This window comes from Emydura macquarii, unplaced genomic scaffold (genome assembly GCF_026122565.2).
Source record: "Emydura macquarii macquarii isolate MOO-44397 ecotype Brisbane River unplaced genomic scaffold, CSIRO-AGI_Emac_v2 contig_383, whole genome shotgun sequence".
Classification (NCBI taxonomy): Eukaryota; Metazoa; Chordata; order Testudines; family Chelidae; genus Emydura; species Emydura macquarii.
In genome coordinates this window covers 5,800,442-5,820,176 of record NW_027130520.1, presented here as the reverse complement: position 1 = coordinate 5,820,176, position 19,735 = coordinate 5,800,442, and the positions used below count along the sequence as shown (strand labels likewise).

At 41.5% G+C, this 19,735-nt stretch overlaps 1 protein-coding gene across 8 annotated transcripts in view; it reads right to left on the bottom strand.

The window, feature by feature from the left end:
- VPS13B (vacuolar protein sorting 13 homolog B) overlaps nucleotides 1-19,735 on the bottom strand; it is an 819,784-nt gene that overhangs the window by 434,754 nt on the left and 365,295 nt on the right. For all 8 annotated transcript variants that reach the window (XM_067537148.1, XM_067537121.1, XM_067537138.1 and 5 more), the window contains one exon: nucleotides 2,989-3,098. In XM_067537148.1, coding sequence (XP_067393249.1) covers nucleotides 2,989-3,098 — 110 coding nt within the window. The remainder of the gene's footprint in view (nucleotides 1-2,988; nucleotides 3,099-19,735) is intronic.

Sequence of the window (19,735 nt, the reverse complement as noted above, 5' to 3'; positions counted from 1 at the left end):
TGCTGTCCCACAGCCCCCTCAGTTTCTTCTTGCCAGACAATTCCAATGCATAGGGGTAGGAGGATGGGTTATGGTATGGAAGTGTGCAACACATCTCAAAATCAGTTACAGAAGGCTAGTAACCATTTTTTATTCTTCAACTGTTTACACATGAGTATTCCACTCTTGGTGACTCACAAGCCATAAAAAAAGGAGGAGGGACTGGAGTCAATATAATACAGATTGGAGGATCACTCATCCAAATTAAGCACCGTCTCTTGAATACTGAATGATGACATAATGGGATACGAAGGTGTGGACTGAAGACCAGGTTGTTGCTCTACACATGTTCTGGATGGGGACTTGTGCAAGAAATGCCACCAAGGCCGCTTGAGTTCTTGTGGAATGAGCAGTTACTTTGCTTTTTGGGGAAATGCCAGAGTTGTACAGAATTCCCCCAGGAGTAAAATGTGCAATCACTTGAAGAAGAACCTTCATTATAGATTGTGTAGCAGAGGCTTGACACCTACTAGACAAACTATGTTTGAGCAACTGTGACAGAACAGTCAACGGCCATCAACAGTGAATGACTGTTTCCTACCAAAATAATGGGTTTTCAACCAGCAGGTTCAACCAGCAGCATTGACTTTGAATGCCTTTCTACAGGGAAGCCAGCAGGTGAAGAGGCCTGAAGCTCGGACCTGCCCCCATCTCACTGCAGGAGACAGAGTCAGTTTTAAAAGAGCTATTTCTCTAAGCCAGAGAAACCAAGATGGCCAGGCTGAGAAGGCCAGAAAGGCTGCCTGGCCTAAGTTCTCAGACCAAACCCACAACTCTCTGGGTGGTGAGGTCAGATGAGGGAAACTGATCAGAAGGTGGTTGTTTTCCATAAATCTGTAACTCTCTTGTGCTTCTTTAAGAGTAAAGTATGTGTGAAAAGATACTCCTTTTACAAGTCTGTGCTGCCTTGCTTTATTGCCACATTGTCTCTGACGGTGTAAGAAAGAAACCCAAGTTTCCCACAGCCAGGTGGACTCTGTGGGGAGTATGTCTAAGCAACTGGGGGTTTGAGAAAGCTGTGGCACTGGTTCTAGGATGTTGATGGCTGGATTGCAGGATCCCACTGCCTAAAAAGGGTTTCAGAAAGGAGGCCTATACTTGGAAGTGCATATGAGACATTCAGGGTATGTCTACACAGCAGCTGGGAGGTGTGATTCCCAGTGTTTGTAGACATACATATGCTAGTTCTGCTTGAGCTAGTGCTCTGAAAATAGCTGTGTGGTCCTGTGACACACTGCACCTCCCATGATAACCCTTGTAGTGAATTATGTATTGTTTAATGAAAAGCATGACATGCAAGATGTTTTTGGAATGCTCATGACATACTGAACATTATTGTTATAGTAATATGTTTGTTGCAATGTCATGTGTATGGTTATGAGGCCTCGCTATGTGATAACCCAAAGATGTGTCTCATGACTTAAAACATATCCAAGCAAGACTCTCTGAGTAGAAGGGGCAGTACACACCTCATTCAGGCTTATATAGAACAAATTCAGTTCTGTATTCCAAGAACAAAGGACTGGCCCAGTTGTCAACAAAGGAATCAGCAAAGGTCCTGACTCAGGACATGGAGGGAACCATACATGGACATTGTTTGTTGCCAGACCCTGAAAAGGGGGGCAAAGCCCCAGAACGGAGAAGGAACATTTTAAAAAGCAGAGACTTTTCCCCATTCTCTCTCTCTCTCTCTTCCACCTCCATCTACAAACACCACCAAGCAACTGAAGTGCTGACCCAGGGAGGGAGCCTGGCTAGAAAGGAATCCAAGCCAGCCTGCATGAGAATCATCGGAGTTTATGAGGATGCTGAAAGCGTTAAGCTTAGTTTAGAATGTGTTTGGCTTTTATTTATTTTGACTAAACCTGACTTGCTTTCCTCTGATTTATAATAACTTAAAATCCTTCTGTAGTTTAATACATTTGTTTATTTCACCTAAAACAGTGCATTTGGTTTCAGGTGTGTTAAAGACTCCATTTGAAGCGACAAGGCTGGTGCATGTCAATTTCTTTGATAAACTGATGAACATATGAACTTGCAGTGTTCAGTGGGCAGCACTGAACATTGTAAGACGGCAGTTCCTAGAGTTGCATCTGGACTGGGGATTTTCGCTGGGGTCATTCTGTTGCATAACCCAAAGAGTGGCTGGCTAGAAGCACTCACGCACGTAGTTGGGGGCAACTTACTTGCTGGAAGCTGTGTGTGGACATCCAGGAATGGGAGCCCTCACAGCAAAACAGAGTAAGACGGGCTTCAGGAGTGGGGGATTTGGGTGACACAGCGATTCACCAGGTCAGATTGCACTAGGGGAATGTCAGAGGTCCCAGTGGCATGGGCTGTGGCTTTTGGTCAGACACCCAGGTACCTACCCAGGGGGTAGTACAGGATTGCACTCAGGCAGCTAATCCACGCTGCCAGCTGTACCACCATGGCCGCACTGCTATTTTTAGTACACTATCTCAAACAGAGTTAAACTCATGTATGTCCACTCAAACTGGGAATTACACCTTCCAGCTGCTGTGTATACATGCCCCCAGAGGTAGTGATCAGTCACTCTCTAGACCCAGTGGCTTGAAGCATGTGGGATTCAGAGGTTGGATATAATCAAAACAGAATGTGGGACAGGTTGTGACAGTATCCTTAATAATAAATATAGTCTGGAGCAGTGTTTCTTAACCTGGAGTTTTAGAGGGGTCGCAAGTGCAGAGCTGGTATTGGGGTGGCAAGAAAGGTAATTGCCTGGAGCCACAGGGGCGCCATGAAACTAAGTTACATGCCTCAGCCCCGTGGGGGTGGGACTCAGGATTCAAGGGTACAGTAGTTTGGAAAGGTTAAGAACCACTGGTCTGGAGTGATATAACATAAAATTTTCACATTAATTGAGAGAATGTGGTATAGGAAAAGGTTACTTTTATACACACAAAGAATTGATTTCTGAAGGATTCCTACCTGTTGGATGTGTCTACTACTTCGTTTCTGAGGTTGGTACATAAGCCAAGTATATAACACTGGATCAATATTGACTGCTAATCCCTGCACACTGGCCAAAAGTACAGCACCTAGATAGGATAAAGAGAAAATGAAATTAAAAAGGTAAAATATATAAACACAAACACATATATTTTCTTTAATAGTACACAAATCCTTTTCGAAAAAGAAAAATTTAGCATTGTGCAGTGATTACACTTTAAAAGTTCACTCCAGTTTTAGAGATTTTACCAGTTCTAGAGGTATTCACCATTTTAAGACTAAGTACCACCACATAAACTGATAAAAATGAATTCCATTTTAAAATATTCTAACTGTGAACACATTTTGTTCTGTAAATTTGCCACACGCCTCTTTTGATTAGGATAGTGTATTTGTTTTGTTGATGGTATGGTATCATAATACAATATTTTGTTTTGCTTTATTTTAAATAAATGCTTTTGCAAAATGGCAATTTTGAAAGTGATAAACATTTCGAAGCAAAAAATATGACCCTAATATTTATAAATAAAAATGAAAAAAGGAAGTTGGAAAAGGGGGAAGAAGAATGGAAAATCAAAAAATCTTACAGAAGAGAATCGTTCTGCACAATGTTAAAAGCACCTTTGACATCACATAGGATTGTTGTTATTTTTTTGATTGTCAGAGATTCCATAAACTATTCACAACCTTTAGGTGAAGTCTTACACAACTGTCTTTGGCCTTCATGATTCTAAATATCTACCGATCAACTCCTCTAAACACCTACATTTCACAAAGTTGCCCTAATTTGGGGGGGAGGGGTGTCAAAATGCATATTCCTGTTCAACTCTGACTTTCCAGTTCTGGCTAGGATCTGTATTTCTGCTAATTGTTCCTATTGAGAAAGACAGGCCTTACTCCAACACCCATGCACCAGATTACATGAAAATTTGGAATAGACCCAAATAATGAACCTCAAATGTTGAAAGGATTTCAGACACAAAGTTATAGCTTGCTTCATTTACAGTGGAGACTGTCACAAAGGCCAATGCAACTGACTACCATTCTTATTGCCCACAGGACCCCCAACTTATAGGGGCCTCTCAACTGTAGTCACATGCCTTTTGCTTCTGGCAAGTGGTCAGTCTGACAATTCATAACCACTCTTTTGTTCCCAGCAACTGCTCAGGCTTCTGTGTTTCTCTCACAATTAGAGTGATAAAAGTTGGAGAAAGAACACACCCAAATATCCAGAAGAGACCTTTAGGGAAGATTAGTGAATTGTGCAAATTACAAGACGGCAGAACTGTGCATATCCTCTAAACCCCTATTCATCACATTACAAAAGTGAAAAACTTGGCAGCTTTGCAAATGGTGTTGAGAAAAGGAAGTAGAAAACAAAATGGAGAAAATGCACAAAATGTCTTGGTTTTGCTTTGTACTTTCTTTTGTTGCAAGCACAGCTGTTTTCACAAAAAATTGTGACTGTAACCCAAAGCTCACAACTTTTCTCCCTAGACACTCTTCTCAGCCAACAGAAACACTTATGCAAGAATTGAGCCTTGTAGCCCCACGCTCAAAGAAAATAAATGTAACCCATTCTTCTCCCCAAAAAGAAAACACTTGTAATCAGATAGTGGGGTCCACTTTCTCTATAGTGAGCTAGAGGGGGATGCCATGGAGCATTCCTCCAGCTATGCCCAAAGCAGACTTCAATTATCTCTCTGTCCTGGGCAGAACATTATTTGGATGGATGTTGTCAGATATCTTACTGGTCCGCTAGAGAGGGAGACAATATAAACACTAGAAAAGGCTCTCCTACAAGACTGACCAAAAGATTTAAAAAGAAAAAAGTTAGAAAGGAGAAAAGGTGAAACTGCACCACCATGAAAAGGAAACAATCAATCAATCAATGTATTGGTTTTTAAAAGTTTGTATTCAAAATGTTATGAGAAAGACCAGGGCTTTCTAAATATTAATATTCACTTGCATTCCCATCTCTTTTATAACCAATGTTTTAAAAGATCATGAAGATAGGAAGTGCTGTGAAATATTTCTGCTGGGGATCTCTTCAATTTATGGAATCCTTAGAATCAGTTACCCCTGTGAACAGAGAGTTTTGGAGGTCTTCCTGGGAAAATACTTTTTCATCTCACACAAGGAAATGAACTACTGGAACCTAAACATAAAGTAACTTAATGAAGTTTAAAGAAGACTATAGGGTATGAGCAGAAGCAAAGCTAGTAATTATAAATAGAAATAACGCCTTAAAACTTTATTCGTTAAAACATAATTAGCACAAAATTCCTCATTATTCAAAATTTTACATTTAACATTTTAATAGATTCTTGAAAAAAAATCATTTATTTTCTTCAGTATAAGCAATTTACTATCAATTTATTTTAATTCCCACATATGTAATCATTTAGCAACTATGACTTTCTGTATGGTGTCTTAACTGATGATTAATAAGGTTTAAGATGGGATTTTCAAAGGAATGTATGAGAGGTAGGTGCCTGAATCCCACTGAATTCCAACTTCACACACAAGTTGTCCAATTGCAGGACCAGCACCCTTGTCTCTTGTGTCAATTACAGTTAGCATCTGTTTATGTAATATCACATTCTTTATCCTTCCAGTACATTAAGACTGCATTTTTCTATTCTTAAAATACATTTTAAACACTACCATTGTCAGCAGTCTCAGGGTTGCCACTCCTTACAATTTTATCATGAGCCTCACAATATTTGGTGTTTTTTCTTAAAACACCAGTTTCTGGGTTCTACAATAATTTTAGTTTTCATTTTTATAAGTTTCTAGCCCGCAGAATTATGGAGAAAAGCTTGGAAAGGGACTTAAAGCTCAAAAACCAGAAAGCAAATAAAAAGATCCCAGAATTTTTTTTTAATACTTAATTATTTTCAAATCAATTTAATGATCATTTGGGGGCTGACTCATGATTCTTGTATGTTTGGGGTTGGCAATACTTCAGTCTAGGTAGAAAACTCAGGATTAATTGGGCATGCTGAATGTACTATTCTCTCTGCCCTGGAGATGGAATTTTCAAGTCCTGGAGAAGATGCATTAGCAGAATGGGTGGAGAAATGTGAACTGCCATTGTTGTGTGTTAGAAGAATTCTGTATCTAGATATCTTCAAATGAAGACAATGGAGCATTTTCATGAACACTAAAATGAACTTAATTTTTTTTTAAGTTACACTAACTGCATCAACAATTGTTAATGTAGTGAGTTTTCTGCATTCATGACTATCATGGTATTTATTTGTATGTACTTCAAAATATTCATATTAATATAGTAATTTAACTGAACAATTGTAAAATTTGAAACCAAAAGGATAAATAATGCAAAAAATGATGAAGATTAATGTATCTACTTGGTCTATCTTTACATCAGATTTGAAATTTTAGCAATAAAAAATGAAATTCAGTCCATAAAAAGCAGCTAATTACTGGAAGATGGAGCATCAAAATCCAGATATTTTCAGTATTAATACTGTTCAAGGAGAACAAAAACATTGACTTCCCCAAATAATGTATTATATTTTATAAGTAGATAGAACAATATTTTAAAAATGTATACAATCCTTTCATTTATATCAACACACTTTAGACGCAGACAGCAAAGACATACCGTTCAACGATATAGGATACTTCACAAAATTAAAAAAGCTAAGCTATTACATTTCAAATTTATTTTATATAAAAAGTGAGCAAACCTGTTGAATTTCATAGGGCAGGAAGTACTATCAAATTGGGGTTAAGTGAGGAAGGCTTGAGGACTACAATGTGCAAGAGGCAGTCAAAAATACACACAGATAAATCATCAGCATAGCACAGGCTCTGAGCCGGAACACACACACTGAGGAACTCCTGTAGATAGAGTAGACTTTGTGATCTGATAGTTTTAAATGTCAGTAATAAACCTTAAAAATAAATCTTCAATTTAAGGAGAAGCCAGTGGTAGGACATAAAATAAAAGAGTAACATGTGTAAAATGAGAACAACGATAAATAAGCCTTGCAGCAGGATCTTGAGCAGATTGGAGACTGGAAACAGAAAATGCTGGAAGGTTGGTATGGAGTATATTACAATAATTAGCATTTATCAAAATTTTAGCAGCCAAAATAATGGGGGAGTCCAGCATCTTTAAAAGATGTTGTCTCATGTGATGAAATTTTAATGACAGATTCAATATATGTGCCAAATAAAAAATATGAACTGGACAGACTTCCCCAGGGGCGGGAGCTGGGGAGGAGTCAGCATATGGGCAAAAAATAGTGGAAAAAAACATTTATAACAGAATCCCAAAAAAACCAAAATGAAAATAATGTTAGCAGAGAACATAATTTAATGTTCTGTGTACTGCAAAAAATGAACTCAACTCAAACTGTTAGGAGGTTGAAAACAATTTCAAATTAAAGCATGATTTTAACTATCTTTCAATCTTAACTAAGGAGTTGCTATCATGGCCCCATAAAGATAAAAGGGAAGCTGGAGGAGGACATTGTAGTTTAGTTTTTCAGACCTCTGAAGTTGTTCATCCCTTAAATCTGAGAAAAACAGCTCAAGTAGCCAGATAAATAATTAAATTATTTTGCTTTTTAGTTTGAGCTCCAGGTAAGTTTGGCTTGCTACTAACCACGTACTAAATTTTACTTCAGCATTTGCTACTTTGATACTATGTTGATGGGCAAATATAAGTACATGAAATATAGACATCCTTTTTATGGGATATCTCTCAAGAGATCCAAGCATAAAAGGATTCTAGTTAATCAGCTAACTTCAATTTAGCTACCATGCCAAAAATTAAGGGTTGACCCAGCTCCCACAGCAGTTTCTCATTGCCTCCACTGGCATTAGGATCAGGCCATAAACAGATTCTTTAGAGGCAGGTTTTATATTTAACTAAAGATTTTTTCATGACTATTTTACCCTTTTTTCAGGGAAAAGCACTAAAATTTCCTGAATTTCATTAAGAGTGGTTTGAACTTTTTTCACTCCCTCTGTGAATTAAATTCAGATTTCAATGAAGAATTGATCTTATTGACATACTGTGTTTCATTTTCAAAGCCCAATTCACACATATTTATCTCCTACCATTTTCTAGTTAACCAGGACAAAATATAAATATTAACAACAATTGTTATGCAATCTTTGAGAATATGAAGTAATAGGCCCTTACAGTAAGAGTGTAGTTTTTATGGATATATGGGGGGGGGGGTACATCTCTACCGCCCACACACCAAAAACCCAAAACAAAGTTCAGTTTGAGTGAAAAACAACTTATTTCTTCCCCTAACTTTCAGCCCCCACCTGGAGGAAGAAGAAAGAGGGAAGGGGCCAGGCAGAAAGAGGAGAGGCGGGAGTAATCTGAGTTTACCTACAGTTGCACTCAGCACTCTGTCCCCATGGATGAGATTGCTGATGAGCTGGACAGGGAGGAGGCATCAGAAGAGGCACATCACCTTGTGCAGTAACTGAGATTCTTCGAGAAGATTGTCCCGAGGGTGCTCCCTGTGCCTGTAATCGGAGATTTGTAGTAGCAGTGCCTGAGGGGTTGCACATGCGCTGTCCACGTGCCGCGCCACCTCAGGCAGTTACATAGCACCGTGTGACCAAGCCCTTCTTGGTTCCTTCTCTACTGCAGAGTATCAATTGTGAAAAACTCCAACGTAGAGGAGAGGAAGGAGGATAGTGGAACACCCAGAGGGACAAGCATTTCGAAGAACCTCAGTTACTGCACAAGGTGAGTAACCTTCTCTTCTTCTTCTTCGAGGAGCATCCCTGTGAGTGCTCCACTTTAGATGACTGTAGAGTAGTGCCCCTCAATGGAAGGAAGGGGTTTCAGAGTTGCTGATGGGGGATGATAGTACCATGAGTCCAAATACAGCATCTGATGATGAATGCTGCTCTATGGCACAGTGTTGTGTGAATGTGTGAGCTGAAGGCCAGGTTGCTGCTTTGCAGATGTCCCTAAGGGAGACATTATTAAGTAAGGCTATCAAAGTAGGTAGGGCTCTACAGCAGCGGTTCTCAACCGGTGGTACTTACCGGAAGGCTGGGTGGTACGTGCGCCGCTGAATCCGCCGCCGCCGGAAGGGCCCTCCCACCTGCCCGTGTGAAACCATGCTGCCGAAAATGGGGAAACAGCGGAAGGGTTTTGGCGGCGGGTATTGTTTCCGCCGCAAAACCCCGCTGCCCATCTCTCCCCGCCACCGCGAAACCCCGCCGCAAATCCCTCCCGCCGCCGCCATGAAACCCCGCCGCAAATCCCCTCCCTTTTTTTTCCCAAGTGGTACTCGGGTCGGGTACAGTCGGGTCAAGTGGTACTCGGGAAAAAAAGGTTGAGAACCGCTGCTCTACAGGAATGTGTGCAGGTCCCTGGTGGAGGTTGTAGCTATTGCTGGTGATAGCAAAAATGGATGCATCCGTAGATACATTTAGATAGCCTCTATTTAGATATGGCCTGTCCTTTTGATCATTCTGTGATGGCAAGGAATTATTTTGATGACTTTCTGAAATTCTTTCTTCTTTCGGTGTAAAAAGCTAGTATTCTTTGAATGTGCAGTGTGGGGAGTGCTGCATCTTGCTTATTCCCATGAAGTTTTGGGAATAACAATGGGAGATGAATGGGGTGACTTAGATGGAATAAGGAAACAATCTTGGGTAAGAGCTTAGGGTGTGGTCTTAAGGTAACTTTATCTTTGAAGAATGTTGTATATGAGTGGTGTGCCATGAAGGCCCCTAGTTTCCCCGCTCATCTGGCAGACATGATTGACGACAAGAATGGCCACCTTCATCAAAAGATGGAGTAGTGAACACATCACTAGGGGGTTCAAATGGGGTTCCGATAAGTCCCCGTAAGACTAGATTGAGGTCCTATGAAAGAGTAGCGATTTCTATTTCAGGGTAAATGTTGCAAAGGCCCTTGAGAAAAGGCTTAGTGATTGGATGAGCAAAAATAGAGAACTCATACACCTTGTGGTGGAATGCTGTGATAGCTATGGGATGTACTCTGACCCAGCTTATGGACAGACCCAACTTTAAGTTCCGATATACAGTCCAGTACCAGTGGTAATGGAGAGGATACCACTGTGATTTGTTTATTCTGGCATCATGTATTGAATTGCCCCCATTTGTGTATGTATGTCAGTCCAGTGGTTGTTCTTGATCATGAGTAGGAAATGGGAACATGCACTGCGAACTGCTCGTAGCTCCAGAAGGTTTATATGTAGGGTGGATTCCAATGGGGACCAGTGGCCTTTGACTGTGCAATTGTGCAAGTTTGCCCCCAAACTTAGTATGGAAGTGTCTGTGATGATTATCATCATTGGAGGCTTTTGTGTAAAGGGGACTCTTGCACAGACATTGTTTGGTTGTGTCCACCAATGTAGGGAGTCTTTTACTTTATTTGGCATTCTGAGGTGTTTGTGTGTCTGTGAAGTATATACACTATTCAGAGCCAGACTTGTAGGCATCACATGCATAGTCTGGTGCATTTGACGACAAACATTGTTGCAGACATGTGGCCCAAGAGTTGTAGGCAAGTCCTGGCTGATGTCTGAGGACTGTCTAGTTTCATGGAGATCAGACTGAGTAACATAGTGAATTCTTTTTTAGGCAGAGAAGCTGTAGTCTTTGGGGAGTTGAGGTAAACCCCGATGAACTCCAGTTTTTGTACAGGTGCAAGCACTGATTTGTGTGTGTTTATTTGTAGACCTAGACTTGTGAAAAGAGTTATTGTATTCCAAGAAGCCTCTATGGCCTCTTGTTAAGTTGATGCTTTGATTAAGTAATCGTCCAGATATGGGAATATTATGATTTCTTGTCTGCGGAAGTGAGCCGCCATCACCAATAGAACCTTGGAAAATACCTATGGGGCAGTGGACTGTCCAAAAGGCAGCACCTTGTATTACAAGTGATGTGTTCCTAGGATGAACTTTAGGAACCTCCTGTGAGAGGGGTGTATTGTTATATGAAAATATGCATCCTAAAAGTCAAGGGTCGAGAACCAGTCCCCTCTTTCCAATGTTGGAATTATGCCTGCTATTATAACTTTCCTGAAGCACTGGGTCTTCACAAATTTCTTGAGTTTTCTTAAATCGAGAATGGGCCTCCAGCCTCCATTTTTTTCTGGGTTAGACAATAACATGAGTAGAATCCCTTCCCTATGTGGTGTGTTGGTACTGGTTCTACAGAGCTGAGGTTTATGAAGTAGTTTACCTCCTGTTGCAGTAGATGCTTGTGAGAAGGGTCCCTGAAGAGGGATGGGGAGGAAGGGTGAGTAGGTGGGATGGAGGTAAATGGGATGGATTATCTTGATTATCTCTAATTCCCATCTGTCTCATGTGATGGTCTGCCAGGCTGGATACAAAGGAGTCAGGACGGTCTCCAAAGGGATGGGAGGTAGCAGTTGTTTCCAGCACTTGAAGTTGTGGGTATCTTAGACCCTCAACTAAAACCTCAAAATTGTTGTCCTGAAGGAGGTTGTTGGGACGTCGAAGGTTGAGATGGGGGCTGTTGTCGTCTTATGGGTCTCTGCTTTTGTCTTTGCTCATATTGTCTCTGAGGTTCTGAATAAGGCAATAGAGCAGAATCTTTCTGATGCATAATATTTGCCCTGTTTTTTCCTTATTTGTAGGTGTGTATATGCACAAGGATTTTAGTGTCACCCTGGAGTCTTTCAACGTGTGAAGGGACTCATAGGTTTTGGAAGCGAATAATTTAGGTCCTTCAAACGGAAGATCATTGACCGTTGATTGTATTTCTCTGGGAAATCCAGAGAGATGAAGCTAGGATGCACATCACATGACTATGGTCGTTGCAACGGAACATACCGCAGTCTCTGCAGTCAAGTGAGGCTTGCAATGCTGTTCAAGCAATAAGATGGCCCTCAGAGATGTTAGCCCTGAATTAGTCTCTCTTTTCTTCAGGCAGGCATTCAATAAAATCTGACATTTTTAGAAAGATTGTATGACATTAAGGCCTAGTAGTTGGCGATCCTAAATTGTAGGGTCACCAATGAGTAGGTCTTGTGACCAAGAGGTCTAGCCTCTTCAAGCCCATGTCATCCGGGATGGGTTCTAGAGTGGTGTTGCTTTCCCATTCATTCACTGCCTTCACCACCAGGGAGTTTGGTGTGGGGTGTGAAAAAAGGAATTCCATTCCCTTAGAGGATACATAATATTTTTTATCAGCCCTTTTGCACGTTGGTGGGACTATTGCAAGAGTTTACCAGATTGTTTTGGCCAGTTCTATAATGGCATCATTAATTAGTAGGGCAATTTTGGAGGAGGTTGATATGTGTAATATGTCCAGCAGCTTATGCTGGCACTCAGCTACTTCCACCAATGAAATGTCCAATGAATCTGCCACACTCTTAAAGAGCTCTTGGAATTGTTTAAAATCATCCCCCATGGTGGGGGTAGGGAGCATGACAGTCTCGTCCAGTGAAGATGATGACAAGTTGGCTGGTGGTGCGGCTTCTTGATCTGAAATTTCCCCCACTTCCTTGGCTGCCTACTCCGGGGGCTCAGAGGGTCCTGGTATAGACAGTGAAGGGGAACATCGTGATCTCCCCCAAAGTGGACTGGGATGCTTTTGGTATTGTGCTCTGTGTGCTGCCCATGGGTCCCAATAAGGTCACTGTAGTGGAAAAGGCATGGGTGGTGACATTCATTGATGTCCATACCAGCTCTGAGTTTCAGAGGCTGGGTGATAACTCCTTTGTTGAGATGGTCCTGGTCTGGTAGGTGTATGGGGGGTGAAGAGTGATGGGAGGAGTATATTTCTCCTTCATCTTCATTGTCCTCATCACTCAAAAAAGGAGGAGCAGACCTGGGCAGTGTGGTAAGATGGCTCAGTACTGAGCATGTTGAAGTGAGGTCGGTACTAAGAAGAGGTAATTGTGGCACTGAGGAGACCAGTAGGTCCTCAGGTTCGAGGAACTGATGTGGTACTGAGAACATCAGAATCGATGAAGGTGTTCTTGGCAGTACCTACATCTGCGATGCAATGGTCAGTGCCAAGGATGTTGTATTGTGCAGGAGGGAGGTGATGCAATAGCCTGCAAAAAAGTCAAGCTGCTCAGTGCCGAGTGTTTTGTTGGCTCCAATGATACCGAGGCAAAGCGTTTCAATTTCTCTTTGCTGCCCTTGTCTGAGCTAGCCGGGTTAGGGCCTTTGGCTCATGTGATACCCACAGTTTTGGATGTTCCCTGTATCTTGGAGGTGAAAGGTCCCGATGCAGTTGGTACTGGTAGGATCTGCTGGGCTGGAGAGTATCATTTCTTGGTGGGTTCTTGGCAGAGTGCTCCTTTGCCTGAGCCCATGAAGGGGAGCCTCTATCAGACACTGTCGCAGGAGACCATTGTCCAGCAGGGGTTCTATGATTCGGGCTTGGACACTGGGAGCAGAGATTTCTCCATTATGAGGAGTTTCAATTAGAGGTCTCTCACCTTCCTGGCTTGTGCTTTCAAATTATGGCAGTGTGAACACTTCTGTGGGATGCATGTCTCACCAAGGCAGCGGAAACATTGTGCATGCCCGTCCAAGATCAGGATAGAGAGTCTTCATGTAAGGCAGAGTTTGAATCCCGGGGAGCAGGGCATGTCCCTCAGAAAAGAGTTTTCTCCCATAAGGGAGGACAACTATACTACTCTAAAGGGTCACTAATAACTGAAAACTTAATTTCCTAATATAAGAGAAAAAATTTCAATAAGAAAATAAAATAATATAAACGGTGAGGAAAATGTAACTATAAACCATCAACTAACTCTTAAAAAATAACTAGACTAACTAATTGAGGTAGAGAGGCACTGCTTAGTGTTCCGACTCAAGCCAAAAGTGGTAGAGAAGGAACTGAAAGGGGGCTTGGTCGCATAGCGCTATGCAACCACCTTAGGATCTGCGAGACGGGGACAGCGCATGTTCCACCCAACCAGGCACTGCTACAACAAATCTCTGATTATAGGCACAGGGGTGCACGATCACCTAAAGTGGAGTACCCACACGGACACTCCCTGAAGAAGTTGCAATCTCGTGCCTCTAGGAACCAACTCAGTCCCCCGGATAGGGAGGCAGGCGATTCTCTCTATTCCCTTCCAATCCAACCCTCCTTCTGCCATCACCACTTCCACCTCTAAATACAGAGCAGAGTGCACCCAAGTTTGGTAGGACTCAGCCATCAGCCCCTTTGCCCAGAAGCATCAACTCCAGTCCCTCATTCCCTCCCCCTCGCACACCCAAAAGGGAGGATCAGGTATGAGAGAAGGGGCCTGTGCAGAGGGTGGGACACATTTTTGGGGATATTGGTGTCTGAGAGAAGAATTTGGGAGAAGGCACAACCTTGGAAGAGCGTGCTGGGATTTATGGGAGGAAATCTGGTGGCAGGGACCAGCCTCATAATAAAAAGAGAGCTAAATAGGCTTGGAGGAGCCTTGGGGTGACAGTTTTGTGGGGATGTGGTGGGGAAGAGGAGGTGTTTGGTGGCAGAGAGAAGGAGTTTGGTGAACGAGGAGAGGATAGGCTAATGAAGGGGTTTGGTAGGTGGAGAGTGAAAAAAGGATGATTGATGGAGGAGTACCTTGGGAGGAGAGAATGGAGATTTGAGGGAGCAAATTGTTTGGGGAGGAGAGGTGTGAAGAGTCTGGGTTGTGGAGGTGTAGGAGTGTACTTTTATTGCAGGGGTCTTCTTGGAGAAGGGCTACTGGGACTCAGTGTCTGTGTCCCTCCCATCTTTTTAGAAAAATGAGTCCACTGCTTATGGTGGACAGGAGTATTCCAATAGTAAATGGAATTATTATTCTAACTCAACAGCGAGTACATGACAGCAGTGTTACGGCTAATTTTGTGGATGATCTGGGATAAGAAGCAGTCTTGAGACTTTGTGAACAAGACTGATAGAGATTGCGCTCAACATATACAGCTACTGAAAGAAAAGCAATGACACTCTACTGTCAGAACACTTCCTGAACTCTCCTTTCAATTAAAAATATGTATCTTTAAATTGTTTCCAATGAAAAACTTCAGAAATTAAACTTTTCATCTCAAGATTTTAAGTATTTCTCAGAAAAAAAAATAATAGAACCTTTATGAAAAGCAGCAGCAGCTTTTTTAGTTTCAATAAATTTGGGAATTTTGTTTAGGAAGGGATGACAAATAAAATAATTATGGTTTGTAAAAATGGTTTGCAATGAAAATTAATTCTGACAAGTTTTTAATTTTTTAGTAACTAAGTAGCTTAAGAAAACATTACACCAACATGCTACATAAACTGCATCATAAATTATTCTAGCAATGACCTCATCACTTTGAGGTGTCTTGGAGTCCATGAATGCTAAACAGGTGCTGATGTAGGGTTAACTTAGCATTATAAATTTAATATCCAATTATTTCAAATGGGAAGGGGAATGAAAAAAAAGTCTTGTTTTTCATTTATCATCATCAGATTATTTGACCCCCAATACACTGTACAAGACAGAGTCCTACGTATTACACACAAATAAAGAGTTCTTTTGTACAAGAGTGTGCAGGCAATTATCTTTATGCTGTTTTGACTCAGAACAGATCCACTGTAAATCACTAAAAATGAAAATATCTAACTCTGTTTAATTTTAGCCTAGGAGACAACTGAGGGAAAAAAGTGTGCTTTGCTACTCTGCTTACTGCCAAAATGGCTCACTTAGCCACATTCCAAGCAGGCTTTACCAATTAGCTATCCCAGGGCACCACAATCATTTTCAGTTAAATCCTAAACTGAAGCAGGGGTTAGAGATTGAAGTTACACAGCATAAAAATTAAACATGCACATTTTTTGTCAGTTTTATAACATATATGACAAGGCAATAAGATTGCCTTGTAAAATATCAACTTATCTAAGGACAAAGTGTCCTGCTTTTTATCTGGAATCACTGAACCAGACAGGGAGAGCAGACATATCAATCTACATCGAAGTTTAAGTGACTGTGAAAACTTATATTTTGCATAACAGCAGCTACAGTAAGTCAACAACTTTTTATCATCTACCCATCGAGATATCTGTCTGCAGGTCTCACTATTTAAGGCTTATTTGAGTGACTTTTAAAAAAGATCTAATTATAGACTGATATTTTAGATAAAAATCTTACACATTACCTTATCTTCGAGAAAAAATACAACCAAATGGGCTGGGTTTTGGCAGAAAGAGTACCTGATGCTTAAGGAAACTGGGAAAACCAATATGGGGCCAGTCATGATCCCATCAATATCACTGAAAAAATCCTAATTGACTTCAATGGGAGTTGGATCAGGCCCAATATGATTGTTCTAAACTTCATTTTAATGTAATGCTGAAATGTTAGCAGTCAAAGTGTCTAGTATATTTTGTCTCAACTCTCTCCTATTGTTTGAAAATCCTATAAAATAATAAACAAAAACCATAAACCTTAATTTAACATTATATAGGTTCTTAAAGACAAAAATATTCACTAGGAAAAGCTATTTGACAGACAGTGCACAGAAACTTAAAAAAATGAATACATATTTGTAAAGTTCCATGCTTACATTAGTGAAGTTTTCTTTTCGTTTTAAAACTCATAAGAACAATTTAAAAGGTTAGTTGTTTAGGCCCATATTCAAAACATTGTAACCACCACAGTATTTTTCCCATTACAAATGTTAAAAACAGCTTTCTCCTTCAATTCAGGCATTTCAATCCACAACTTAAACTATAGTTTTTCACAGATCACTCATATGCACATGTTCTCCCAAACACATAAAAACAATCCTAAATATTTAATTATGTTTTAATGCTATTCTCCTTCCAAGTAACAGCTTTTGGTCTGAGAAAATACATTAGAACCTCAGAGTTAACAGCACCTCCGGAATGGAGGTTATTCAAATTCTGAAATATTCATAACTCTGAACAAAATATCATGGTTGTTCTTTCAAAAGTTTACATTTAACATTGACTTATTACAGCTTTAAAACTTTACTAAGCAGAAGAAAAATGCTGCTTTTCCTTTATGTTTTAGTAGTTTATGTTTAACAGAGTACTGTACTGTATTTGCTTTTTTGTTTGTTTTTTGTCTCTGCTGTTCTCTCATTGCATACTTCCAGTTCCAAATGATGTGTGTGGCTGACTGGTCAGTTCATAACTATCGTGTTCATAACTCTGCCGTTCAACTGCATTTCATAGTTTAATGGTCAATACTTGTATGTTATGTACCGTAGTTAAGTATGTATTGTACGTAGTAGTAAAAACAATATGTAAATAACATAAATGTCATGTTTTGAGCTGTTTCCCATAAAAATATATAAATTGTGGTAGAATAATTTTCAAGCACATGTTCTAACAAACAATTTTAGCAGTTCATGAAAATCAAAGTATTTATGGCCATCTATATACGCAATCCAAACACATGGAACCTACTAGGGATGAAATTAAAGAAGACAACATCAAAATACACAAATTAATTCAACACACTCACTAAACACAAAAGGTTCTGCTTCTTATTGCTGTAAATCAGGTATAACTTCACTGAAGTGAAAGGAGTTACACTGCTGTAAAAAAGGAATGAGATCAGAATCAGATCTCAAAGTGAGGAATACACAATCAGGCTGTTATGAATAGTTCTCATCATGCTCTCATCATTCATGTAAAAACTCAGGGCCTACTTCTGCCCTCTGATGTTAAGATTGGAGCTAAGTCCATTCAAATCCATACCTTTATTATAGGTTAAAATTTGGACCTTATTTTAGAAACAAATGCAGTTTCTTGCATACGTGACAAACAGAGTTAAAAGATAAAAGATTGTTACTTACCTTGTAACTGTTGTTCTTCGAGATGTGTTGCTCATGTCCATTCCATTGTACGTGTGTGCGTGCCTCTGTGCACGGTTACCAGAACTTTTTTCCCTTTACCAGTACCCGTAGGGCCAGCTCCGGCACTCCCTGAAGCCCCATGCACATGCCACGGTATATGAGGTGCTGCCGGCCCTACGCCCCCTCAGTTCCTTCTTGCTCCAGCAGTGGGGATGAGGGGTGGGTCATGGAATGGACATGAGCAACACATCTCGGAGAACAACAGTTAGAAGGTAAGTAATCGTCTTTTCTTCTTCGAGTGCTTGCTCATGTCTATTCTATTGTAGGTGACTCACAAGCAATACCTTGGAGGTGGGCTAGAGTTACAGATGAGCTACCTGCAGCACCGCTCTGCCAAAGCCCGCGTCACCCCACACCTGCTGGACGATGAGGTAGTGGAACATGAAGGTGTGTACAGAGGACCAGGTGGCAGCCCTGCAGATGTCTTGCACAGACACTCTCTCTAGGAAGGCTGTGGACGAAGCTTGAGCTCTGGTTGAGTGGGTTGTAATTATCCCCGGAAGTGGCACCTTGCCTGCTCATAGCAGAACTTGATGCAGGAAGTTATCCACAATGAGATGTGCTGGGCAGAAAAAGGTAAGCCTTTCATCTAATCATCCATCGTGACAAAGAGTTGTGTAGATCTCCAGAACAGCCTCGTGCGCTTGATGTAGAATACTAGCACCCGCCTAAGATCTAGCGTGTGCCACCTCCTCTCCTCCTCCGAACCATGCAGTTTGGGAAAAAAGATGGGGAGAAAAATGTCTTGGTTAAAATGAAATTGGGAAACCACCTTACGCAGGAAGGCCGGGAGTGGCCACAACTGAACTTTATCTTTATAGAACACAGTATAAGGAGGCTCCGAGGTCAGCACCCTAATCTCGGAGACCCTCCTTGCTGAGGTAATGGCCATTAGGAAGGCCACCTTCCACGACAGCAGCAATAAAGGGCATGTAGCAGAGATCCCAGGAAGACACTGGGTCACGGACCTGCAGATAGGTTCCTGAAAGGGGTGGAGAGGCTCTAACTATCATAGGGTGAGAGAAAACTGATCTCCCCTCCAAAGGCTGATGGAATGCTGATATAGCTACCCACTAGGATTTGCTGGACTTGTGCTGAACAAGTTCACTCGTCTGCGCTCAGCCATGGAGCCTCCATGCCATGAGGTATAGGGAGCCTAGGTCCGGGTGTAGCAAGGGATTGCAATCCTGGGACAGGAGATCGTGCCATCTCAGTAGCTCCAGTGGGGTGTGAGCGATCGATAGATCCAGCAGCATGCTGAACCAGTGCTGGTGCAGCCAGGCCGGCACAATTAAGATAACGTCTGCCTTGTCCCTCTTGATTTTCAGCAGGACCTTGTGAAGAAGAGGAATGGGCGGAAATGTGTACATGAAGCTCCCCGACCATTGCAGAAGGAAAGCGTCAGAGAGCGACCCAGCCTCCAGACCGCGGAGGGAGCAGAACTGCAGATATTTCTTGTTCCATGCTGACGCAAACTGGTCCACCTAGGGTGAGCCCCACCTTTGGAAAATCATAGAGATCACCTCTGCATAAAGAGACTAGTCGTGGCAAGGAAAGAACAGCCCACTGAAGCAGTCTGCCTTGTTGGACCTCACTCCAGGTAGGTGAGAGGCTATTAAGTGAAAATTGTGCCTCAACGCCAGGTCCCACAGACAAATTGCTTCTTTGTAGAGGGCAGAGGAACAGGCTCCCCTTGTCTGTTGATGTAATACGTGGCCACTGTATTGTCTGTCAGTACCTGCACCACCTTGCCCGCAATAAAGTGGAGGAACACTCCACAAACTAGTCAAATAGTCCATAACTCTCTCACGTTGATGTACATGTGCCTCTCCCTCCCTCAAGCAGACCCCTGGAGTGCTGAGGTT